Consider the following 26230-nt stretch of genomic DNA (forward strand, 5'->3'; position numbering starts at 1 on the left):
TACCACAAGCTAATTTCTGAAGCACTTTTAAAGACAGTCATTAATCATTAAGGGAAGAAGCAGAATGAGATCACATCCTCAATTAAAAAGGGGGAAAAAATAGGAGAAGGAGAAAAGAACCTAATCAACTGAATTCTTGAGCCATTCATGTCACCTTTCCCATAAGAAAGGCAACCAATTACTGTACCCCTAACAATTTCCCTAAAGCTAACTTTTAGGGCTTCAAATGCAATTGAACCGAATGTACGAAAATGCCTTCTCCAGTGCAAGCAGCCACTTCCTTGCAAGAATGGTCAGAAATATCTGCAGAATCAGCCACCACAACCTTGTTGGCAGCATACTTCTCCTAGAATACCGATGAATTTGCTTCGGACTGAGGTTTAGGGGGCGGAAAAAAATGCCTGTACGAAGTATGTGAGAGACGGATAAGACAATTTATTATCGGTAATAAAAGATTAAAAGGGCACGACCGAGAGCGAGCCTGCCTTCAAACTTCGCACTAAATTTTAATGCCATAACCTATTGCAGAACCCGTTCCTCGGCATTTTGCTAGATACCACGTCTGAAAAGGTGTCAACCAACTGTCCCGCTAAGCTACTTCGGTCATCACTCAAAGCCTGAACAAAGGTGTTAACCACTCTCCGTTCCTGCTCCGTTGATCTTAGGCTGAACCACGTTAAAAATTTCAGCCTGAATTCTTGATTAATATGACCCCGACATTCGAGTTCCCTGATGATCTTGACGCAATCCTCAAAGTTATCGTCCAAGCTTCCCGAACCACTAGAAATATTGCTAGGGGACCCATTTATCAGAGTACTATCACAATCATGCAACTCTTCTTTCATGCTCAAAGCTCTTTTTCTGCATAGCTCAGCTTGAGAATCTGCACCCGGTGCTTCTCCAGCAGCAGCCCCACATGTCCAGGGCCGTGAGTCGACAATCATAAGGGGTCCAGCTCCATTGTGCTTCCTGAGTTCATGGGAAGCAGCATCATCATCCACCTCAACGACCTGATTGAATAAGCAGCCGTTATCTTCATCCCTGGAGAACTCATAGGGAGGAGCTGCCTCATTTAAATCAGGGACAGAAGCAACATTCAAGTCAAGTTCACGCGGAACGGATGGCACATAATCTTCTACAACTTTCTTGGGCTCCGTCCTTTTGCTTATTCCGCAACATCTCTCCATATCAGCGCTGCAGAAGCCTTCGAAGCATCCTCGCTCTTGAGCTGAAGCCAGGTGCAGGATCTTTCCGAGATCACGGACCTTGAAACCAGCAAAAGCAACTGCATCTGTAGACTCAGGCTTACTATTGGAACCAGAGGAACTTCCTTCAACGAGGGCTCTCTCTTTGTTGCCATCAATAGCAGCTAATGGGTTGTGGTTCTTGTGGATGATCTCCACACTATTTGTGAAACACTTCGCCTCGGAATGACCCAAATCACCTTCTTCTGTATAAGAAATTATGTGGAAGGAATATTCGGTGCATGGCTGCAGATTGGATATCAGAATTCTTCTCTTGTCTCTAGGAAAGACGCAAGCGGGTTCTTCTCTCGTCTCTGCTCCACTCTTATGATACCACAGTTTGTAACCCTTAATGTCGTCAGATGATGGAGAAGACAATTCAATCAGAACAATAATGACAGAGGATGAAGTTACTTCCTCAAACAGGAACTTGCAAGCAGCGGGACGTGACTCCTCTGTAACGGAGACAGAAAAAATTGTTAAAGAATGCTATCATGTTAAAGTACTAAAGAAAAGATGAGGGCCTAGTACAACAAATCTAACCTCTACTGGTTATATTCCCGTTAGAAGCACTGACCAACAATTCCTCCGCTCTTTCAACTGCAAGAGAGCAGAGTCTCTGCACATCACCTGCAACTGATAGCCTGCTGACAATTCCCCGTGCCATCTTGGCAGAAACGCCATTAATAGGACCCACCTCTGTTTCTAATTTGGCCTTGGCATCTTTGGCATATTCGTGCAGATCTTTGAACCGGGAAGTACCATCCAGGAGCCTGTAACTCAAGCATATCCTATAGCAGAGGACGTCAACACGACGAGCATCCTTAGCTATAGCTAGTTGCTTCTTCCAACTCCTGCATGTATCCACGTAAGAAAGACATCAGCATAAGTCAGAAAACTATTGCAGGAAAACCAGTAACTTTTCCCTCACTTGTACTCGTGTTTTAGTAACATACATTAGCATTTTCATGTACTTACTTTTGGCTCTTATTATTGTAAATACATACGGCATTTGACATTCTAATACATAGAAATGGATTTCTCCTTCCCTTTAAACAGGCTTTCCAATTTCAACGCAGACCATCAAGTTTCTCAATGCCTTTTTGTTTCTGTTTTGAAGTGATCTAAAACCTCACTAAACCACATAGCGTATTGCACAAAACATCTTGTTCTTGACCAAATCTTACGAAACAATATGCTTAAAAACTTTATCATAACATTTATATAGAGACATGTCATCTTATCTGGCCATGGCAACTTCAATATCCAGAATAAAGAGTTACTTCAGCCTTGACTTACGTAGAAATAGGAGAGGATCCAGAAGGAACATAACTCTGTGGAAAATTACTTGTGAAAAAATCAATCATTGCATAAGTTATGTAGGAATCTAATAAAATAACTTCATGGCTATTACAAAATATAAACCACTTTTGCTGTTTTAAACATCAGTTAAGTAGGAATCTAATAAATTCAGGAATAGGCTCACAATAGTTTTGAAAAGAAAAATGTTTGGACTAAAACTCTGGTAGTCATAAATATAAGGCCAACAATGTCTCACAAAAAACATTGTTCGTGTAAAAGTTAGAGGAGGCGTTAACTCCTCAAGCAACATCCAGATGACTGCAAACGCGAGACAAGGAAAATACTAATACAGAGAAATACCACAAAAGGCAGGATGCAGAAAGCATACTCATGCAACTTTTTTTGCTAAACGCATAATCATGCAATACACAAAACGATCAGAAATACCAATAATGGAGAACAAATCCCATTAAGGCACAGGTAGAGTATTTAACCCAGATATAACAGCAGGGGGCACCTTAACAGAATGAAATAATTATCTGGCACATACAATAAAATAATAAGTTTTGACGGTAACACAAATTCATTGGCAAAGAAAGTCAAGGTGCATGTCCAATCAATGATTGAGCAGAACAAACATTCATCAAATAACAAATATTCTACAACCATGTGCCTGTGGGGCAAGGACAGCCACGATATAGAAAATGTATTGATGCATCAGAACAGGAGTGAAAAGAAGATCCCTTACCCTAAAATTCCAGAAACTTTCCCACAAGAAGCACAGCAGTAACTGCCATCAAGCTGCATCAGTTGTCCAAGATCGACAACTCCAGCCTTTTCACGTTGAAGAGCACATTCAATGTGGCATGACAACCCACAGGAGCCCAATACCCCATTATCAGACTCTGATGAGCACACCAACCAAAGGCTGGGATCCTTATTGTCATCAAATAAATGGCAAATGCAGCAAGAGCACCTCTTGCAAAATGTATCATCAGTTGAAAGGACAGCTCTACAAGCTGAATTTTTGCATATCCATGACTTTGAATGCCCAAAACCCAAAGCCTGTTCAATTGCTGGAGGAAGTCGCATTGGGTTATCTCCCTTTCTTGTTTGCTTCTTGGAAGAAGGTTGATTGCTTGGACTGTTAGAGGCTTTCCTGTGGTCCTGCTTCTTGAATGATTTGTTGTTTGGTTTCAGAGGTTCTCTCATTTTGCTTTTTGATGAGGCTGAGTTTTTCTTGTCCTTATCAAAGCAAGTTCGAAGAAGTTCCTTCTTCAGACCAGATTTTAAGAACTCCTGCAGCAGATCTGGACTTTTTGAAGCATCATCTGAATTCCCATTTTTTTCGGGAGTACTCTGCACACTTGAAGAAAGACTCTGTATACCTGAAACTGGATGGAGAATATAGTTCTTTTTAACGATGGAGAAACCATTGAAATAAAATCCAGCACTCATAAAAGAAGAAGCCTATAAAACACATAAACTCGTTTCAAAAGCTCAGCAATGATCCAGCATATTAGGACGCCTTGTAGCTAGCGCCACCTCCAACCCCCCCCCCCCCTCCCCCCAAAACATGTCGCTCATAAAGTAGAACCAAGATGGATGGCAAAAGGGTCATGGGAAAATTCATAAAGCACAACTAATCGCCAGAAGGGTTTGAACAAGAACATGAAGATTTGATCATCTAGACTAGATTGACCACAAAAAACATAGCAGAATTACAAATCAATTAGATATCATTAAACTTATGAAAGGTGAGGTACTCTCCCACAACCCTACATACTCTGCATGCATCCTAATTCCACGAAAAGAATCCATCGCTGAGGAAACTTTTGATTTATTTTGCAGGATATTAAAGGAACCAATTCAAGCTATGAGCCAGGTCAGATCTTGCATAGATCCATTAGATCTATGGCACAGTCTCTCTAAACAGGGGGGTCAGAGCTCTATCTAACAAGCCAGTGAACACAATAGGAATAAAGAAGGCAGGAAGCATGAAACAATACCATAGAATAGCTTTGAAAGAACATGCCCTTTTAATATCAGATCGACAGAATTATGACAGAAAAATGAACAATTTTGACCACGATCCAGCAGATCTATTGTCTAAATGCAAGGACGAAACACCAAGTTTAAGATAAGACTCAAGAAGAAGCTTTCAAACTTACACAGATCCTCGAGAAATCCTACCGATTTATTCAGTCTCCATCAAATCAAACTTCTCCGATCTAACGAATGTAATGAACTCAATGGCCATTCACGTAGATAAGTTCTCAGATCTGAATCTCGACGGGCAAGGAGAGGACTAATGAGAGACATATGCAATTGAACCTACGGGAGGAATGTGTGCATGCTTATAAATGCATCCCATCAATATATGGTCACAAATCTACAATTGCGATTGAAAAGATACAACATATTAAATTGGCTGCCCTAGATGCCGCTCCTTACGTACTTTGGAATCCGAAGAGTTTCATGTGAGCCATTTTGCGACTTCTTGGATTAGTCTATCGAGCAAGATATCTTTCCCAATATAAAGAATCCTAACTATTTCTCACATGAATACCATTTCTGAGTGCCACGCGTCGGGCATGCATACATTCATAACCAGGCATTTAAAGTATGCCAGATATCCTAGTTGGATACTAATTCTGACAAATTTTGAACCGGAAAAAAAATTTAAATCTGGCGTAATTGATAACAGACAAATGATCCTTCACAAAACACGTGAACTGCACTCCAGTTTAGAGTGCCACAAGCAAGTCATGCATATGTTTGGATATCCACGTACTGCAATAACCATAAAATCTTCTAAGAATTTCAAATTCTCACAACAATAAAAAGAGGCATACCAATAACGGAAAATATCCATAACAAAGAGAGGTGATGATAAAACTATTAACCTCTGCCTGTCTACCAAGCTAGATTATGTTGTGAATTTGCAAACAAAGAGAACATGCTTTAGACAGAAGAAAAGTACCAAAAGGCAGAGAGGAAACGCACACAATGCAGCACTAGTTCCACCACATATATGACATAAGCATCAGATTCGTGCAATTGTTTCAGCAGTTTGTGACCCCAACAACAAATGTCATTTTCATGACCACACCCCTCACAAGCTCCATCGATCAATTCCAGATTAGGAATTCTAAAGCATTATCCAAATAATTTAATGTATTCAGAGAAATGTGAACTCCCTCTTGCTCGTCTTCACATCGATCTCAGCATTTGTTTTAAAAGTCCCACATAGAATTGACAAGAACACCGTGTAAAAATTCATAACATGCAAAGTTCAGCAAAGGCTTCGACTCAATGCGCTATCATCACCTCTCTTGATGTATTAGTCTATTAGCAAGGAACCAACTTTTTTATATGCTCAGAAGGTGTTCAGTGCTGACAAACATAGGCCTGTCTGTGCAGATGCATAAAAGCACATATACGTTCGTGTATGCATACATGCTCGTATACATGCATGCCTATGTATGACAGATCAGCTATAACAGGACAAGAGGTTCAACTAAACATCATGTTGCTGGTTTTTCATAATCTGTTAGCGCAGACAAGCCAGGAGTCCCAACATTTTGTCAATAAAATATTAAGCCTAAAAGGTACTCGTGCACATGCAGACATCTTTCTGCATATACATATATGCACACACATGCGTGCATTCTGAGAGACTACATATGATAAGAAGAAATCTATGAACCTAATCAGCTTATCTACTCATTGGACATTGCGTCGACCAGATAGTAAAGCTTCTCCTCATCAATATGCAACGCAATACATAAAATAGATGAAGGTGAATACTAAAAAAATCTACTCATCACGAAACTGCAATGTATCCTGATCATCTTTCCTACAGTTGCAACTCTTACGAAAGGCAAGTAAACAACCCGAAAAGCAACGCTAAGAAGAGGAAATGGATGGTTATGTCCAAATACAAACCTTTAGCTAAGAACTTGTCTTCTAGATCCATATCCCAGTCAACTAAGTAAATAGAGCCAATTTAACTCTCCCTGCAACAGACGATCAGCAACAGAGCATCTGCATAATAGCACATATGACATAGGAACAATTCAGATTACTGAATCAAGCTACCGAACATACGAAGAGAGCTGTCACTAAGGAACAAACTAAGGGCACCTATAATACTTTGCTCTTCTAGCCTTTTTGGATATTATGACTAAAACGGACCGAAGAAAAGAATCTGACTCGTCTAATCACAAGATCAAGAAAGCACATTTGTAAGTGACAACTCTCTCTAGAGCGCAATTCAGACAGTTTTGACCCGATTCATGTAATTGTAAGGAGAATAAAAGTGAGTTCAAACGTAAAGTCACTTTCTTTTTGTGCACTTGAACTGCTTCACCCACCCCCACCCAGAAAGCCCAAACTGTTGACCTTAATATTTATGCAATGCATCTGGCAGAATCCATGGGACGACAAAGAACTGTAAACTACATTGCGAACCAATAAATGTATTGAACAAATCAAGATGTAGCCTCAGCATCATAACATTGTTTCTATAAATAGATAAAAAACAAGCAGCATCCTTAATGCCCCCACATTCAATACAACCGTCCTCCACATCATGCAGCATTCACACCGACACGAACAATAAAGAAAAGCAGAACAATTCCCACCTTTCCAAGCTCCATCTCAAACGCGCACACACACACACACACAAAAAAAAAAAAAATACAGCAGCAGCAAGAAAGCAAGGATCTTTGACCGCCAGGACCAAAGCCACAGCGCCGAAACAACACCGCCGAAAACAAAGCCGACCCAGACAAGTTCAGCCAAATGCCGCGCCCCCGGCGTCGCAAATGCGGCAGCAATGTCCACGCATTCTCTCAATCCAATCGCGCGCGCGAGAACCCCACGCACGCCGGGCGGGCGGGCACCGGGACCAGATCACAAAAGCCAATCGAGGCCGCGACGACTTCCCCCCGAATTCGCGCACGCGGGCCCGAGGAAGAGCACGGAAGCCCGGACCAGCGGCAGGGGGGACGCGCCAAAACGCGAAACGAACCGGATCTGAGCCGAGCGACGCATCAAGAACGCACCGTTCCAAACCGAACACGCAGGCGCACCAAAGAAAACAAGGCCGCACGCGGCAGCTGAATTCCGCCGGAACGCACCTGAGCAGTCGAGGCAACGAGGGAAAAATCTCTAGGGTTCTTCGCTCCGCGCGAATCGAACCCGAACCAGAACCAGGGCCTCGTTCGCAGCCAATTCGGGGAGAGGAAGAGAGAGAGAGAGAGAGAGAGAGAGAGGGAGGTCTTCTGCTGCGAGTCCTCCTGAAGGAAGGAAGAGAGAGAAAACTTGCTCGTTTGGCGTTTTCACGTCTTGGGGAGGAGAGAGAAAAGATTGGAAAAAAAATTACGAAAATTGAATTAAAAAAGAAACCGAAATGATTTAAATTAATAAATAGATGACCGGGGAGGAGGAGGGTGAGGGGCACGCGCCGGATGGGGCGCGTCCGGGCAGTTAGGCCACTGCTTCGGAAAGTGCAGCTGGGGGTTCCGGGCCGCGCAGGGGCGGGGAAAAAGTACGCGAAGCACTGTCGCTCGATCTGATTGGTGCGTGCGCTTCACCGCCGCGAGCCGTTCGCGTCGGCGTCGGGTTTTTAAAAAAAAGAAAAGGAAATAATAATAATAACGAAATTACGATCTTTTTTTCCCGGGGCCGTTTTCCGATTATTTCCTTTATCGGGTTCTGGCCCCCCCCCCCCTCCTCCCCCGAAAACAATAAGGAAGAGAAAACAGAAAAAACCGCGATGGAAATTCGGGAAATTAAGAAAAAATAAAAATAAAGAGAAAAAGCGAAAGGAAAATTCGTGTAGTCCAATCCCTGTCGTTCAGCAATTACTTACCACGAGAAGTAATGGACCCTCCCGATCGGGCCCCCTGCCAAGCTCGGATTTAAGGTTTCATTATTATTGGTAGAAATAAGCATGATTTCGGGATAGAACCTAGTTTCTGAAAACCCGATTGATGGAAATCTATAGGTTCCAGGTTTCAAAATACACAGAGTAAGTTTCAGGTTCCAAAAGTTAGATAACTAGGTAGGTGAAGCCTAAAACCTGAAACCTAAAATTTTTTTTTTTGTTTTTTCTTGATCTATGTCATTACGTGATCATGCAGTGTTTTCACGGTGTCAGATGATGAGTGTATAATATGGAACCAATAGTCTGAGCTTTCATTTTATGACTTGTTAATGTTTCATATTCTTCGTGTGTCTAAATATAAGTCGTGATCAATGGATCATAGCAGCAAGTGGTGTTTATTAAAGGTGATGATTCACTGTAATTGTTCAATTAATAATACAGATGAAACCTGGGTAGACCTTGGAACTGACCCTCGAACATGTGATAGGGTAGGTTCCGGGTTCTAAAAAATGAGGATCATGGTTAGGTTCTAGGTAGAACCTATACGGAATATGGAACCGCTCACCTCTAATGTCGATTCACGCAATGACTTCTCATTTTGATTGTATTTATTTAAACCGTAATGCTAAGAAAACTAGTCTTTTGTATTCTCTTTAGTGAATGACAAGATTGTTCAGTATTGTTGCGTTCATTTTCATAATGAAATAAAATAAAAAAGAACATGTTAGACCCTGAAACCTGTGACAGGGTAGGTTTCAGGTTCCAAGTTCCGACAAGTAGATTCCAAATTCCAAAAAAGGAGGAACCTGTATCCGATGGTAGGTTTCAGGTTCCACTTAGAATCTGTAAGGAATCTAGAACCGCTCATCCCTAGTTGTTGGTACGGGTTAATACCATAAAAATTCTCAAATTGGTACATCCGTGTCATGTTTACCTCAAATCGATACATCCATGTCATAAAAAAATCTCAAACTAGTGCATCCGTGCCATACTTAACCCAACCCAGTACACCCGTGTCACATTTATCCAAAATTATGATAAATTTGAGATTTTGTTTGATAAATGTGACACGGGTATACGAGTTTGGAGATACACGTGGCATGGAAGTATCGCTTTGGGAGTGTTTATGATACAAAATTTAATTTGGGATAAATGTAGCACGGACATGCCTATTGAGAATTTTTTGTGGTATTAACCCTTGTTGTTTTATTGGCCATGAGGCTCATGATAAAAGTGATTTTCCTTGTTATATGGTCGTGTTAATGAGCACCCTTAGCGCTTGTCAAGCATGCGAGAATAATAATTCGTATTCCACAATAGATAATTAGATACAACATAAGAAAGGTGGGCTTCCAAGGATCGGTGACGCGCCGATCTGATGCCGATTTTGTATCGGGAAATCGTCCCGAAGATGATCATTGCACGGCTTGCCCCTTTCTGGGTCGAATTGCACATTGGGGCTTCACCCATGAGGAATCCAATTCGAGTTCCGCCCCACTACCGATTCTAATTGACTAAGGCCAGAAAAAGATAATGTTACACATTTGATCAAAGTTTTAAGGATTATTTGTGTCATTATTCCTTTCATGATAGACAATTAAATATGACATAAGAAATGGGCATCTCCGAGGATCAGCGACGCGCTGATCTGGTGCCGATTTCGTATCGGAAAATCGGTCGCGAAGATGATCATTGCACGGCATGCCCCTTTTTGGGTCGAATTGCACATGGGAGCACCGCCCATGAGGAATCCAATTTGGGTTCACCCCCACTAATTGGCCAGGCCAAAAAGGAAGATATGTTATAAAATAATGTTCTCGTTTCGGTTTAATCATTAACGCGGAATGAAGGGGGGGGACTAAGGGTCCGGGGACACGCGGTCCGGCGGCGGGCCGACACGTGGCGGCGGAATCTCCAAAGGGTGGGCGGAATCGGGGTCGAGCAAATTGAAAAAGGAAGTGGAGGTGGGGGGGGATTGCCATGTCAAAGAAGATTGGGCCGGGGGGGTTGAATTGGAGGTCGCTTTTTCACCCGGTGTGCACTTTCCTCTGTTGTTCTCTTCCCCTTTTCTTCCCTTTCTTTTTTTATCCGCCTCCTTTTTGGGTAAGAGAAATTTACAGCTGGGCAATTGGCGACCAGACACGCGGCGCCTTCAGGTGGAGCGGGTGGCCGGTGAAATCTTGTCCCCCAAAAAAAGAAAGAAAGAGGGAAAAAACGAGGAGGAGGAAATGCCCCACGTGGCTCAACCAGCAAGGGGCAGCGTCATACGGCGTGTGAAAGACGGCTCGTGGGGAAGTTAGGCAGTTTGAAAGGGAGAGGGTTTGCGGGCGGACGTTGACTTGGCGCCGTCCCTAAGTTGGAGTCAAATCTTGTGTAATTCGATTGACCAATGAGGAAATTGGCGTTTTGAATAATCTTTGTGCGCGGCCAATAGAGGAGGAGGGGCATGCGTGAATTGAGTGTCTGCTTTGCAACTTGATGCGGCGGCCGCCGCGAGGGTTATGGCCTTTCGAGCGGGGTTCCCGTCGATGAGCATGTCATGCATTTGTAATGCTCGGGAGTAGACCGGTCGAATGGATGGGTCGCGTTGGATTTGATTCGGGTCGGATTTGGTCGAACCCAAATTGACCTATTTAGCTAGTTTTGACTCATTCCATGCAATATAAATTTAGCGACAATACCCGATTTGACTCACACTCAACTTATACCCAGCCCAACCCATATTATATATTTAACCCAATATAAAAAAATGTATACCCAAATTAAGATGAGAGCACAGAATGCGCAAGCGCAAGATCAAATGAAAGCGAGAAAGGTGGGTTGGGTTCAAGTAAGTTGTAAACCCGTTTAACATCTATATTATTTTGAACTTCACCATTCTAAACCTTTTTATTACCTATTCATTAAATGTAACTAGCCCGCATAACAACTTAACCCATCAAATACGAGTTAAGAAACGAATCTATGACCCATTTTGACATGTCTACCCGGGAGTCATATCTTTGATCATGCGCATCTAGAGATCGGTCCTTGGTCGAACCAGCGTACCGAGCCTTGTGGGTGTTCCGTCGTTATGGGTCGCACAGCTGAGCACCCGCCGATAATTCTATCGGGCAAGTGTGGTTCTGTCCTTGTGAATATTAGTACGTAGTCCGTGTTTTACACCAACTATATCGACTACGCAGGTGGATTGTGTGAACACTGAACAGGGGCTACACGTGGGGATGGGCACGGGGCGGGGCAACTCGCGTGGGGGAAACGGTACTCTGCTAGGAGTAAAGTTCTAGCTAACCTGTTTTTTTTTTCTTTTTTGGTTAATTTTCTGCATTTATCCCACATTACGTAAAAGTTTAAAGGATCTATTATGGTAACAACACCAGATATAAAATAGTAAAATGTTTTAAAGTTAGAATTTATCTTCGTATAAACATCTTAATCGATTACATCTACCAATTGAATCACAATTGCCTTAAATGACTAATGATCGAGAAGACAATTACTTGCATCTTCAGCACGCAAAACCTTATTATGTCTCGATGTCTAAAAATGTAGTCTTAGTACGGAGAGAGAAAATTGTAGAAAGAATCGATTACCTAATTAACTAACATCATCACCGGAATCAATTACCTAAAATCACATGCAAGTAGGGAAACTAAGGCCCCGTTTGGTTCGGCACTGCAAATGGGCCTTGGGGAAATGCAAATGTCTTTAACTTAAAGCCCATTGGGGAAATGCAAATTGCGTTTGGTAATAAAATCTTTGTAAAGCTACTGTGACCCAAGTAATGTTTGTCAATTTTTTCTTTTTACAAAGGGCTTTTGGGATTATCTTTTAATTAAAATAAAATAAAAACCAAACCCTTCCCTGGAGCCGGCAAAGGGCTATGGCCGCCAATGAGCCAGATTTGGCGCCAGCGACCATCCCCCGGTGAGGGTCACGCGACCCCAAATGACGAGGCCTGAGGTCGCGGGCTGCCTGGGGTCGTGCGACCTTAGGGGGTCGTCACCAGGGTCGTGCGACCTCATTGGCCCTTCGCCGTCCCAATCTGGCCTTGTTGACTCTAGCCGGGCGCCCTTGCGTAAAGAAGATGAACGCTAACGACAATGGGCAAAACTGAAAAATTGAAGAATTACTGAGGATATTTTTTGAACAAAAAATAGGTTTCAGCCTTCCCAATGCTGGCTTTCACTTGAAAGCCCCTTGGGAAGACTTGCATTTCGCCGAGGGACTTTGGAGGCCAAAAGTCCTTTGAAGACTTGCATTTCCCCAACAGGCAGTGACCTTTCTTCGTAAAGGTAGAGTTTTTCTTTATTTTATAGTAATATAGATATCAATAAACTAATAAGAGAGTTATATCATAGCCCTCGGGTAGTTTATTTTATTCTAAAATATGAATTAGTTTATTCATGTATTATAATTAAGTACAATTATGAATATTTGTGATCATAATTTAGAATGGATAATTTTAATTTCATGATTCTATTGATAATCTTTATGTAATACACTATTTGTAATTACCATACATATCATTTAACTAAATATAATAAATTTATATTCATATATAAACGGGATGGGGTGGACTTATTACAGATCTCAACCCGCCCAAATTCCTATCCCTACGCTGTCAAGATCTCCACCACCTGTTTCTCATGGGGAAAATCATCCGTACCGTGTTCATCCCTAATTAAAAAGATTATGTATCATATATGATCGTAAACAGAAAACAAAAAAAAATAATTTAGATTTTAAAAATTTGGCCATTACTCACGTGCTTCTTCTAAGTGTTTTCCATCTACCTGCTTTCTAGTAAGATAGAAGGGAGGCCTTCTACAGCAATTAAAGACAACATCACGAGTGAGAGGAAGAGAGATTGAAGATGGCTTTTATTTGAAACTTTGGTTCATTCATGTTGCTCAATAATTAGACAAAAAATTTGAGGTGCGCCTAGGAGGGTATCGAATGAAAGAAGTCAAGTATCAAGGATGTGAGGATGTGAAGTAAAATGAAGTAATTAATATATCTTATATGTCATTGCTTAAGTTTTTTTTCAATGTGGATTTAATTGGATATGTTGACGGCTTTAACTTGGGCTTTCTTTGGTGATCTCATCAAATGAAGGTATCGGGCTTAAGCTGCATTTTTCTCAACAATCTAGTATCAAAGCCGATTGTTTTTTTTTTTTTTTTTTTGGTAAGGAAATCAAAGCTGATTGTTGATTGGTGGCCCAATCCCAATGTGCGTCAATGTTTAGTAAAATATCTCAAAGAAGGAACCTTGGATGACTCTATAATAGTTGTAGTAGATGGTGTCCTCGGCTTCTCGCTGAGCTTGGCTAGGTCAAGACGATTGAGGTAGATTCGAGGGGCAAATGTTGTCCTCGCCAACACATAAAAAATTGGCTAGGCCAAAGTGGAAAATCGAGTTGGGATAATGCCGGGTAGGAGATAATACATGGATTAAGAGATCGGTCCTAAATGCGAGAGGCTCACATGTGAGGAGGAGTTATGTTGAGGTGCCCAAACAAGAGTGTTAAGCGAAAAAAGTCTCACATCACGAGTGTAACGTAAGGTGGGTATCTAATATATCCTAGTTGACTTATATGCCTTAAATTTATGAGTGAATGTGGGTCTAACAAATTACATTAACGAGCTTAGAGTTGGGCTCTCCCTAGTATGGTGGTAATAGTGGCCAATGTTCCCTATCTCGAGTGTGAAGTTCTTGTCTTTGCCTCTCTTTTTACACATCGAAAGGTACATAGTAATGTTAGATTCCTACCATAGAATAACTTGGTATCAAAATCGAGGTTGAGAGTTTTTCATTCTAGCAATTTGATCATTGCTTGTATCACGATATTCGGTAAATGATCCTATCAAAAGATGGTATATCATGTTCTAAGCCGTGGGGTTATTATTGCCTCATCAGCTTACGGAAATGATCGACGCGCACGACACATGCTCAACCTCGAATGCGATTCGACTCGAAACCATGCCGCCTTTTCGATAATGCCTTCGCTTCGATTCAGAGGGCCATCAATAAGGGCGGGAATGGTGGTGGGTCAAGTTGGCTACTTTCCCCACATTTTTCGAGTGCCTCGTGAGAAACATCCACCTCGAGATGAAGCAAATCGAGGCGACGCGAAAGACGAAAAGGTGAGATTCGAAACGACGCGAGACACGACCAGTTGCAGCAACAGATACGAGGGAGCAAGATCTGGCTGCACCTTTGTTGCGCATCAAGTACGGGGGTTTGTCATGCCTGTGAGCGAACATCGGCAATTCCACCACAGTCCGCGATGTTCCAATTTCGAACGACAAGGCTCTTCCCCATGTTGGCCAATACGTACATTTCTCATCATCACGATAGGGTACTAGACCCTAGAGCAACAGTTCGTCGAATTTGACAAGGAAAGTCCCACAAGATTGGCTTTTTGCCCCCAGGATATCAAGGCGGGTGTTTGGTTCAACTTTGAGAAGGGGCTTTGGGCCTCGAAAGCCCCTTCCCAAACTGCTGAGGTGTTTGGTTCAGCATTTAGCCTAGCATTGGCCAAATGCTAGCATTCCACGAATGCTACAGTTCACATCTTTTTTTTTTTTTTTTTGGGTTTGAAGCTGTTCATCTTCTTCACCAGAAGGGCCGGCGAGGTTGCCTGGGGGCGGGCGACCCTCGGCGAGCCAGATCCGCCGCCGCCGACGGTCGCCCGAGGCCAGGCGACCCTCGGCGGGAGCTCGAAAATATGAGCTATAGATTTGTAATCAAATATAGATTTTACAAGAACATGGCTGCTCCCATTGCAACTTATGGGAGCGGCGACGCTCTTGTCGGAGAATATTATGGAAATTCATTAGCTACAACCATACGAGCCTATTATTAGATTTGTGCAATAGAAGTGGACCTAAAATTAGGGCTGACCATCTCCCCATGACAAGGAACTTTCATGGACAATGGTTCACGACTAATGTGCATTTGCAATTATTAATTTTTGTGAGAGCCACATGATTATCAGCTCTAGGCAATGAAGAGGTATGTAAGTGCGTTTGGGAATCACTTTCCCAAAACCCTTGGGCTCTAAAGGCTCTTAAGCAAATGCAAGAATTGTTTGGCAAATTTTTTTTAGAACTCTAAAGAGATACAATTGAAATTCCAAAGGCATCGGCCTTTAGCCCAAGACAGGTTTGGACGTGCTTTGAACACTTCCGGAATGCAAACACTTTTTTTGAACTTTGCCCTTGCTAATTTTTCATAATTCCAAAAATGTCCCCACCTAACGAGGCGTTATCGACAAGGGTTCATGCCGCTATTGGGCCGTCGACGAGACCTGGTTGCCGGCAAGCTAGACCAACACTAGCCTCGCATGGGGTTGCACGATGCCTGATCCCAGGTGACTGTTGCCCGGGGTCACGTGACCCCAGCTACCTTGCCAAAGGTTGCGCGACCTCAGGTGAGACGGGTTGGCAGTTGAGTTCCGACAGCAAAAGTTTGAGATAATAAAAAAAAAAACTAGCAAAACTCGTAGTTTTTTCCAAACAGCATTAGAGTCGAAGTTACTTCTCACACTGTTTTAAAATTACACTTTACCAAATACTATTTGCATTTTGGAAAAATCCTTTCACCTAAAGTTCTTTGCATTTTCCCAAAGGTTTTCGCCCAAAGTGTTTTCAAATGCACCCGAAATCCTGTGTGTGAAGTTAAAGCGAGAGGGCCATGCATCCTAAAACCTATCACGATTAGTTGTTGTTAGTTAATAAAATATAGACAAAGTACATTACGATCACGAATCATCCATTAGACACTTTGAAAGTTTGATGATGACCGAAAAGGCCGAAAGCATTCCTAAACTCTTTGTTTAACATCCACCTGGCCTGAAAAGCCAAAAGCAGACAAAAAAGAAGTGATGAAAACGGTTTTGTAACTTTGGTCTTCCATAAATCAAAACATAAGATGGACTAGGTGGGTGCTTCTACGAAGTTTCTAGCCACAAATTTCTTGAATTTTTTTTTCTAATTAACCCAAAATCGTGGTGAGATTGATTGCACCACGTAATTTTACTTTGTGGATCGTAACTTTACTGTAATGGTCCTAACTTGTTTGCACTTATAACTAGTAATTCACCATTATATCCGGTAGTTCATCTATATTTCTCTTGGCATGAAGACGTTAGCGCTCAATAATTAATCAATAACACAGTAAAAATACCTCGAATGGTCACATGTATATAAGGCAGTCCGTAAACTCAAAGACCCTATCAGCGAATAATTGTGTTCATATGTCACAGTTGTCATTACATGTTCGTATACTATCTTTAAAAAATTATCCGACCATTGGAATTTTTTTCTTTTTGATCTCAGAGTCCAAATTACATACAAGACCAATCCAATAAGCTGTGTCCGACATAATTTCCTTGGACAAGGAATCAAAATTAGAGTACAAAATTAAGAGTACTGAGTAGATACGCAATGTGCCTCTGTTTGAAATTTTGAATCTCCAGTTGTAGCACATCACACATAATGTGAGCAATTTGCATATGAATTTTAGAACAAGTTTGGTACTACTATAGGTGTGCTATGCTGTGAAGTGTTATAAGTTTTATGTTTTGTAATGCATATTTTTAAGCCGCAACACATCAAAGCCAAGTCAGAAAACTGTAACTCCATCCCATATTTCACATTACATCATCAGTAGAAGGGAGCATTGATCAACTACAAATCAATATAGAATTTGATCCACCATTTATAAAGCTAAATGAGTTATGAAGAGCCATAGACATATAAATGATTGGGTTTTGCGAGGCAAAGTGCATGGCCAGTACATATTGCATGCGCCATTTCGACGCAAAGTAATCTTCTACAATCGAATTTACAGAATAGTCATTATCTTATTATCTCTACTAGCAAACAAGAGCACGAGTCATAGCCAAAATATACATACATACTAGCGTTTTTTTTTCTTATACCTGCATCAACTAGTAAATGATACTGGAATTTATCATAAAAGTATTAGCAAGCATCCCCAGATAAGAGGAAATAGTCATTAACATTAACCTGATAAAACATACGTCGACTACTCAAATCTTGTTGGCCAATTTCTCTCAATCTCCTACAGGCTTCTTGACAGTCCATACACATACTACCCGAACCTTGGAGATTAGAGAACCACACAGCTGCAAAATATAGAAGCAAGAAAGGTCACGGTCCAGCGCTCGCACCTCACACGACACGAGAAAAAGAATAATTGCCGTCCTATACAATCCTCAGCCATAGAAAAATGAAGGCCCAGGGGAATTACGAACGAAGTTTCTTAATGAGTAAAAGCAGATACAGAAGGTTGACATGTCGACAGAATGCTATTAAGGACTTTCAGCAATAAGGTAAAAGAACATTAAGGGACATATTTCTAACGACGCATCTCTTCTTAAGACGATAGCCACCGATGGAGCAAACTTATGTTCTGATGTTGAAAAATAAAGTGGAAGGAAGTGAAAGGATGCGATAATAAGGGACTACAGAAAAATAAAATCAATCATAAGCAAGACTTTGTATTGCTAACGGCCACAAGTAAAGAGGCGCACACACTCAAAACACAAAGGGAGGGAGACTTGAGACATGCCAAGGCTGTAACAGATAACAGCTGATTCTTTGGAAAAAACACGCGCGCACAAGCCATTTATGGCATATCGCATTTAGCAAAAGCTTCAAACATCAGACCATGTGAAATTCATATGACATTCCTAGCCATGAGATTGTTCTCACTCCAAATGTCGTGCTGATGTTAGCTGTGAAGAAAAAGTTCCTTTCATCAGCTTTTTCTCAGCGGCAGGTTTTCAGCAAGAGATTCATCTCTATAGAGAACAGATTTAATTAAGTTAAAAATAGAATCTCTATTCAGTTAGTCCATTTACCAGATAATTTACCTCCACCTAACAAACTTTGTAAGGCCACGATCTTACTAAGACGAGCATTCACAAAGTCTTGCCCCTGGACAGAGTTATTTTATGTTCCTGGCCTACATTAATAATGCCCGTATGTCCTTTTTCAGCACATAATGGCTCGAGAACAAAGTCTACAGCCACAGTCAAAGCTGTAAGTATCCCAAATCTGATGGTTGCTATTGTTAGAATTAATTTGGCAGAAATGATATTTGACTATATGACATCTATTAACACAATGTCTGAGATGAATAAAAGAAAATGGAGAATGTAGCAGGGCAAAATAGAACGGATAATACCAACATATGGCCACTTGAAAAAGACATAGCAGGATGACCGGCTTTTGGCCAAAGCTACCCTAAAATATCGTTAAACACGCAGGAAATATCTATACTACTAGTGGGTCCAGACTTTCATAATACAGGTTGGTCAGTTTAAAAGATAAGTAATGTAAGTCCCATTCTCCATAAAGCTTATTAAAAATACTACAAGGCTAGACAGCTGTTATTCTTAATATTCTACAAAATCTGACAATGCAATCTAGTTAAGAAACTTCCACAAGTTGACAATGAAAATCATAAAGATTCACATACCATCTGTATCAAGCATCTAGATGCAATAAAGGCTAATCCCCTCAACAGCAATAAGACACCGCTATAACTAAACTTCGGGCTGGATATCAGGTTTGACCGTAAGGTGTAATGGTCAAAGTCAGCTCAATGAAGGCCAATACAACACACCCGATAACAAACCACCAAGAAGATATTGAGAGCTCGTCATGCATGAACTCACCCGTTGACATGGTGCATGATAGCCAACGCCAACATGCCACCCCTAACCACGGTGGAATCCATGTCCAGAGGTAGCAAGATTAGTCAGGAAAGATCGCTATTTTAGATAGCATGTTGTCATTGACTATTGCACACCATGTGCAGCTATCAACAAGGTGCATGACAACCCCCGAATGTTTTTCTCCAGTAATTAATCATGAACTTTGTTCAAAGAAACTCGACAGCCTCAATGTGCCATCAGTGAACCAAGATATGCAATCTAAAATGGATTTTCATGTGAATATATAAAAACCATAATCATGTTTGACGGGAAAAGAGAAAAACAGGGGACGCATACGCACCCTGATAATTCAAAAACAGCAACCTGCTCTTCCACATGAAATCTATGCAGATCAAAAGATAAAAACTTACTTCTCGTCCTACCAACACATATAAATCCTTCACGGACACTAGAAGTCGCTGACAGTCTGATGGTAAGAATTTGAGCCCATTATTATTGTCATCTGGTAAAGTACAATTTGCTCAGAAATTTCCATTTTTGAGTATCTCCGTCTTCTCTCCATCACTAATGAATGAACCGGGGTCACTACAGAATGGCTAATCTCAAGTGGCCAACCAATTAAAACAATCGAAGCAATGAAGTCGCAATGAACAAACAATCTCTGACCCACCCAATCGAACCAGCAAACGAAGCGGCGCATCATCAATCCACGAAAATTGCCAGATTGAAAACAGGAAAATGGAAACCCTAACCTCAAGAGGAAGCTCGCTTCCCTCCCTTGCAAGCAGGGGCCTCGTCGAAATTCTTGGAAGGGTACTTGGCGCTGACGCCGCCGACCTCGAAGACCAGGTTCTCGCCGCTCGACTTGATCCCGGTGATGGACCACCACCGGAAGAAGGCCCTGACCCGGATCCCCTCCAGCCCGGCGATCCGGCCCCTCACGATCCTCCCCCTGATCTTCTCGGAGTAGGCGGCGAGGTAGTTGTCGGGGGGGAGGGTGAGCCGGCACGGGCCGTGGAGGCCGACGGAGAAGTCGCCGGAGGTGGCGTTGATGGAGTAGTCCCGGACGTGGGCGGGCAGGAGGCCGACCGGGAAGCCGTAGGCGGTCAGCTCCGCGTGGACCCTGGACAGGGGTCGGGCCGAGGTCGGGAGTTCCGAGGATTGGGACGAGGCAGAGTCGAGGAGAGAGAAGAGAAGGAGGAGGAGGGAGAAGAGGAGAGAGGTTCTCATCGTGGGTTCTTGCCTGCAGTTCGGTCGGAGTGCGAAATGCCTTCAAAGGCGTCGGCTTTGGCTATCTTTGGCTTCCTGCGCCTCGCCGGTGGTGGTCGTCGTCGTCGTCTTCTTCGCTGCTACTGGTTCAGATGGGCTTAAGGAGGAGGAGAAAGTTTCCAAGTTTTGACCAGGGAATGTGGTGACGCTGCACGCATGCTTCAAAACGGCGGCGTAGCAGCACGCTGTTTGCTGCTGACAATCCAAGTGGCGACGACGACGGACGACGACGGCCACGACATTCACCTCGATTTGTCCGTCGTTTTCAATTTTTTGCAAATAAAACGATGTGGATGTTCCAAATTGCTGACGCCGAGATGCTTAAGTTTACTATGTTATTTCACCTCGGGCTAATTCCCAAAAAAATTGGGACAAACTTTACACTTTGTTCCAATTATATCATGAACATTTTTTTGTCTCAAGAAAAATCTCAAACTTTTATCCGAGTCCCAAATCTGCCATACCGTTATAAATCCGTCCAATTAAAGTCAGAAAAAAAAAAAATAGAACGAGCAGCTGCGGCGTGGCCAAGCCTTCGCCGGTGGCCGCCGCCATAGCCGCCGGGAAGGAGCGGCGGCCCTCGCACTGGCGTTCCGAAGGCCGGCGACCCTCGTCGGCCCAGAGCGAGTCGCAGGCAAGACACACGGCCCGATCACGGGGGAGGGCGACCTCCCCCGATCGGGCCGCAGCTCTCCGCCGACGACTCGCCGGGGCCGGCAAGGGTCGCCGCCTTCGGAAAGCCTAGGCGAGGGCCGCCGAGCTCCCAGTGCAAGGCCTTGCCCGGGGGTGGGCGACCCCGGGCGAGGCCTCGCCCGGGTGGGCGACCCCGGGCGAGGCCTCACCTGGGGTCGCGGCCGCCCTGGGCGAGGCGTTCCGAACTGGCCAGGGCGACCCTCGCCCGCCTCGGCTGAGGCCTCGCGGCGTCTCGCCCGAGGTCGCCTTCGGAAACGCCCAGGCGAGGGCCGCTGCTCCTTCCCGGCAGCTGTGGCGACGGCCACCGGCGAAGGCTTGGCCACGCCGCAGCTGCTGGTTCTGTTTTTTTTTTTTCCTTCTGACGTTAATTGGACGGATTTATAACGGTAGGGCAGATTTGGGACTCAAATAAAAGTTTGAGGTTTTTCTTGAGACAAAAAAAAGTTCAGGATATAATTGGGACAAAGTGTAAAGTTTGGAGTTTTTTTGGGAATTAGGCCTCTCGTTCAAAAAAAGGGTGAATACTACAAAAAAAAAAACTCATAGTCTATCCGTGATAAATTTACTTTAAATTAATTTTTTTAATACAAAAAATCTCAAACAGATATACCTGTGATAAATTTACTCCAGACTAATTTGTTGATCACTAAAAATCTTAAACCGGTACATTTTCTTCGTTAATTTCCGTTAAATTATATTAATATAACGAAAAATCACAAATCGGTGCACCTGCGACAATTGGATGGTAAAACCCTAAAGTGCTACATGTAATTCAACTCAGTAATTTGACGGTGAAATTTAACGGAAACTGACGGAGGGTAAATTTATCACAAATGTATTAATTTGTAGTTTTTTCGCGGCATTCACCCTTAATAAAAAAAGCTACAATTTCGCAAAAAAGAAGAAATTTCTTAATTAATAGAAAAAGGATAGGAAGGGGACATTGTAGTGTTTATTCCAAAGCTTGGACCACCCACTCACTCACTCCTCGAAAGACTCGAATGAGAAAAACTCTAAATTCTAAAAGGGTATCTCTCGGGGGATAAACCGCAAAAGATCCGTTTGAGAGCCCAAGAGGGGACAAAACTCGACGACCCCCCAGGCCGAATCTTCAATTCAATTCAATTCTTTGAATAGGTAACTCACGTAGCAAAAGTTAAATCGAATTCAAAGTTTCCCATGAAGAAAAGTACATAGTTATACGTGAATGTCTTGAAAGAGGGATCATCGTGAATACACATTGCTTTTACTATTCCAAAAGGATTGCGACAATCGACCCCAATGTTGATAGGTGGGTTGATTTTCGGTTCCATAAACTGGCAACCAGCCCCTCTGTTCCGTTTTCCGATTCCTGGTTCCGGGAATCGATCACCCCTATCGATTGATGTAGCTAGCAAGGATCACCTAGAGGGGGGTGAATAGGTGATCTAAAACAATTTTTAGTAATTTATGCGGAAACAAAATAAATCACAGAAGAGTCTGAAATAAAATTCGATTCAAGACAGATTATATAGACGTGCTCTTGATGTGCGAGAATGTAAAGTAAGAGATAAGGGATAGAGAATCGCACACAAGTTTATAGTGGTTCGGCTTATAGCAAGCCTACGTCCACTCTCCCACGCTTACTGGCCCTACTGTTGGATTTCACTATGTAATCAAGAGGAGTTACAACTTCTGAGTGTTTACACTCTTGTGTATGATAGGACTCTCTATCTCACACAATCACTCTTACAAAGTGTTCCTCAAGATCTTAATATTTGGCTCGGAATGACAAGAGAAAAATGATTGGATTAAGCTCGGACTTTGGACTTGTTGATTCTTGATTTCGTACTCCTTCCTCGCTGCTCGTTGATCTCCTTAAATACTCCTCTCGCTTCCAAACTAGCCGTTGGACGCTTTGGAGGATCATCTTCCAATCTTTACCTTGGACAGATTTGTATAGTAAGGATTGAGTAGCGTTGGTTGGTTGACGATTCTCGAATCCCGCCGATTCCGGTCGCCCATACAATCGAATCTTGGTTTCCATAAGTAGAACTTTGTCCGTTGTAATGCATTCTTGTCATGATGTTTGATTGTCAATCGGTTTGATTGATTGAGACAATCGAACATTCCTTACGTGAAATCCATGCCGGATCACTAGCTGTTGTGTTACATTCTGAATTCTGCGTCTGAAGATATTCTGCGTCTGCATCAGAAGAACTCCTGCGTCTGCGTCTGAAGAATTTCTGCGTCTGAATAATTTCTTCTTCTGCATCTGCATCTGAATAACTTCTGCATCTGCATCTGAATAACTTCTGCTTCTGAATCTCAGAACTGCGATTATGTGGGTCTTCAGAAATATACTTGACAGATTGTAAAGTCTGAATAACTTTCTTCTGAGCTTCCAGAATATACAGACCTGGAATAGTTCAGAATAAGTATCAGATTTACAATAACATAGAAGGTTTTGTCAACTTCAAAATTAATAGGAGTTTTCCTCAACAATCTCCCCCTTTTTGATGGTGACAAAACTTTCTTTGCAGATTGAATTATTTTAAACATATTAAGCTCAATAAACACAGATTGAAATAGCAAACTCTGTCTTTCTTCCTTTGAGAATAACCTGTAAATCTGCAATATGATTTCTCCCCCTTTTTGTCATCAACAAAAAGAATAGTAATAGATAGAATAATGCATTGATATTAAGTAATCAATCAGTCTAACAATAAGTATGAGAAATATTACAGACCAATTGAAAAAAATAGAGAGAAATGTTGAAAAACAGGCTATTTTTTAGGAGTACGAATCAGTTGAAAATTTTCCAATATTGAGACAGCCTCCTCAATCTTCGAACTGCATTGACCTATGGCTTTATCCATGCTGGATGAGCACATAGCAATGGCTCCTTCTAATTCCGCTTTGTCTGCTGCTGCTTGAAGTTGTTGAGCCTTGGTGTTTTCCTCAACAATTTTCTGTAGGTTCTGCAAATTTTGCTCTAGAGCAGCCTGCTTGTCCTTTATCTCGAGCAGAATCGAAAGGATGTTCGATTTTCGAATGCGACCTTGGTCATTAGCTTTTTCGATCGATTGTACCTGACCGGTGATCGGTGGAATCTCCCCCGAACAGGTGATTGTTCTTGATAACATGCTCTTCATGAATTGGTTCTGAAACATTTGGAACTGGTTCAGGAACATGTTCTGGTTCTGCAGTGTGACCTGATTCAAAGTGTGCTGCTTCTGCTTCATCATTTTCATCATGCAGAAAAGTTTTTCTTTTCTTTCTGTACACTTTGATTGGGGTTGGAGAATCAGTTTGCTTGCTTGCTGAACTAGTTCTTTTCCTTTGCTCCTTTTCTTTCTGAACTTTCTTGCCAACAGATTTGGCCTCTGACTGTTGAGCCTCTTTCCTTTTTACTATGTCCCTGATATCTTCAAATTTCTTCATTTTGGAGAGCATTTTTTCTCCAACAAACATAAGGGGAAGCATAGTTTCTCGCAACTCACCAGGAATAGATAAATTGAGATACATGAAGATACGAGTGATCAAAGCTCCATATGGCAGATGACCCTTATCTTTCTGCAATGCTCTGTACATATGGAATATTATGAGGTGAGGAAGAGAGAAGGATTGACCTGTCAAGATAGCCCAAATGAGCTTGATCTCTGATTTCGAAAGGTCAGTTTTTGAGGCATCCTTTGGCTTTAAACAGTTGATGATGATCTTATGCAGGATCACCGATCGTCTTGATAAGTCAGAATAGGAGAGATGTCTTTTTGATCCTTGAGCAAAATTTGGATTTTCAGAAACTAGCTGAGAAGCCTCTTCAAGACTTACTGCCAATGGTGTAAAAGTGGAGTGTGTGGCTCCAATTATCCTTGCCAACTCATGCGCCTTTAAATCAACTTTCTTGTCACCAATAGTAAACTGTAACCAGTTTGGTGACAGAATTGAAAGATTCGAATAAAAGTAGGCAGTCAATTCAGCATAAGTGTTGGCAGATTGAAGGCAAAATTCATAAACCCCTAGTTTTTCAAACAGGTTCTGTACAGAAATTCCAGCCTTCTCCAAATACTCGAAATCCACAGTTCTATTGTTCATTACTCCTCTATCAAGTAACAGCCTGTAATACATCTGATGCGCAGTGCTTCTGAATAAGCCTCCTGTTCCAGGCAAGCCAGATGCTATTCCAACTTTCATCTCAAAATTCTCAAAAAATCGTGCATCATAATCCGGAACAACAAATTTTGACGCACTAGATGTCTTAGGGCTTACATGAACCGATTTCTTTTCAGATGGAGTTGAAGCTTCTCCAACTTTTTCTTTGCCCTTTCTGGAAGAAGTTTCTTGTGGAGTAGTGCTGGTTGGAACTTGCCCTGATTTAGTGCAGTATTCAGAATAGATTTTCGCAAGGTGAGTTTCAGAGCGAAGATTGTTGTCTTTCAGACAAGCACGAAGAGCTGACTCAGAGGCATTATTCCTTTTCAGCCTTTGATAATTCTCCCACCCACGTTTAATGTTTATGAACCGAAAATCAGTTTTACCAGACGATTTCGGTGGAGACGAACGCTGAGGGGTTGACGCTTCAGAAGGGTTGACATGATGATCGGATTCTGAGTCTGAAACTTCTAAAAATTCCGCCGCTGCGGTAGATTTTGAGTCTTGATTAAGAATACGAGAAGATCTTCTGTGGGCCACCATCTTGACCGGCATTATGATCACCTTTGAAGACGAAAGTTTCGATCTTTTGGAAGAAGAAGAGGAGAGTCTCGTATATCGGAAGGTTTTTGAGAGAAAAAGATCGATCTTGGTAGGGTTTGGAAAAAGAGAAGGACGGGCTTAAAAAGGAAGTTGATAACCTTTTGGAAGGAGAAAAGTACTTTTAGAAATTAAGAGATATCCCAAAACAAGTAGGAAGAAAATATTCTCTCTAAAACTTAACCAAACATATCAATATATTAGGCGATTTTAGCGAGATAAAGTAGAATGCATACCGATTTGCTTCCAAGTATAACGAATTATACAAGTATCCCGCCAAAAATGTCAATTTTATACCCGCCAAAATTTGAATAAGGAACGTACCTGTTTTCGTGAGTCTGAAAAATGTTCAGACTGAGAATACTTGAGTCTGAACAATTT

The 26230-nt window shown here is 42.1% G+C and overlaps 2 protein-coding genes across 6 annotated transcripts; both read right to left on the reverse strand.

Moving 5' to 3' along the window:
- LOC115671011 (VIN3-like protein 1) lies at window positions 1–7695 on the reverse strand. 5 transcript variants are annotated; one of them, XM_056306056.1, is made up of 6 exons: window positions 7193–7695; window positions 6495–6593; window positions 3295–3940; window positions 1788–2098; window positions 520–1699; window positions 1–401 (listed from the first exon to the last, which is right to left on the reverse strand). In XM_056306056.1, the coding sequence occupies exons 2-6, from the start codon at window positions 6523–6525 to the stop codon at window positions 347–349; spliced, it is 2223 nt and encodes a 740-aa protein (XP_056162031.1). In that variant the 5' UTR covers window positions 6526–6593; window positions 7193–7695; the 3' UTR covers window positions 1–346. The 5 variants fall into 5 exon arrangements, with proteins under 5 accessions (XP_056162031.1, XP_056162032.1, XP_030448308.2 ...); XM_056306057.1 differs by having other exon boundaries at window positions 3295–3934; window positions 7193–7207; XM_030592448.2 differs by lacking the exon at window positions 7193–7695 and adding an exon at window positions 4718–4828 and having other exon boundaries at window positions 6495–6890.
- A 9596-nt stretch (window positions 7696–17291) lies between these two features.
- Window positions 17292–20543, reverse strand: LOC115671014 (uncharacterized). The gene is made up of 2 exons (XM_030592452.2): window positions 19906–20543; window positions 17292–17596 (listed from the first exon to the last, which is right to left on the reverse strand). The coding sequence occupies exon 1, from the start codon at window positions 20381–20383 to the stop codon at window positions 19907–19909; it is 477 nt and encodes a 158-aa protein (XP_030448312.1). The 5' UTR covers window positions 20384–20543; the 3' UTR covers window positions 17292–17596; window position 19906.
- Between the last annotated feature and the right edge of the window lie 5687 nt (window positions 20544–26230).

Source organism: Syzygium oleosum, unplaced genomic scaffold (assembly GCF_021117445.2).
Source record: "Syzygium oleosum isolate NSW1041296 unplaced genomic scaffold, Sole_v2.1 Sole_v2.41, whole genome shotgun sequence".
In the NCBI taxonomy this organism is placed as follows: Eukaryota; Viridiplantae; Streptophyta; class Magnoliopsida; order Myrtales; family Myrtaceae; genus Syzygium; species Syzygium oleosum.

Coding starts and splice junctions, on each gene's coding strand:
- LOC115671011 (XM_056306056.1), bottom strand. CDS start 6,525: ATGGATCTAGAAGACAAGTTCTTAGCTAAAG. Junction 3,941..6,494: donor AGACAAGTTCTTAGCTAAAG/GTTTGTATTTGG, acceptor TTCTCCATCCAG/TTTCAGGTATACAGAGTCTT. Junction 402..519: donor AGGAACGGGTTCTGCAATAG/GTTATGGCATTA, acceptor TACTTCGTACAG/GCATTTTTTTCCGCCCCCTA.
- LOC115671014 (XM_030592452.2), bottom strand. CDS start 20,383: ATGAGAACCTCTCTCCTCTTCTCCCTCCTCCTCCTTCTCTTCTCTCTC.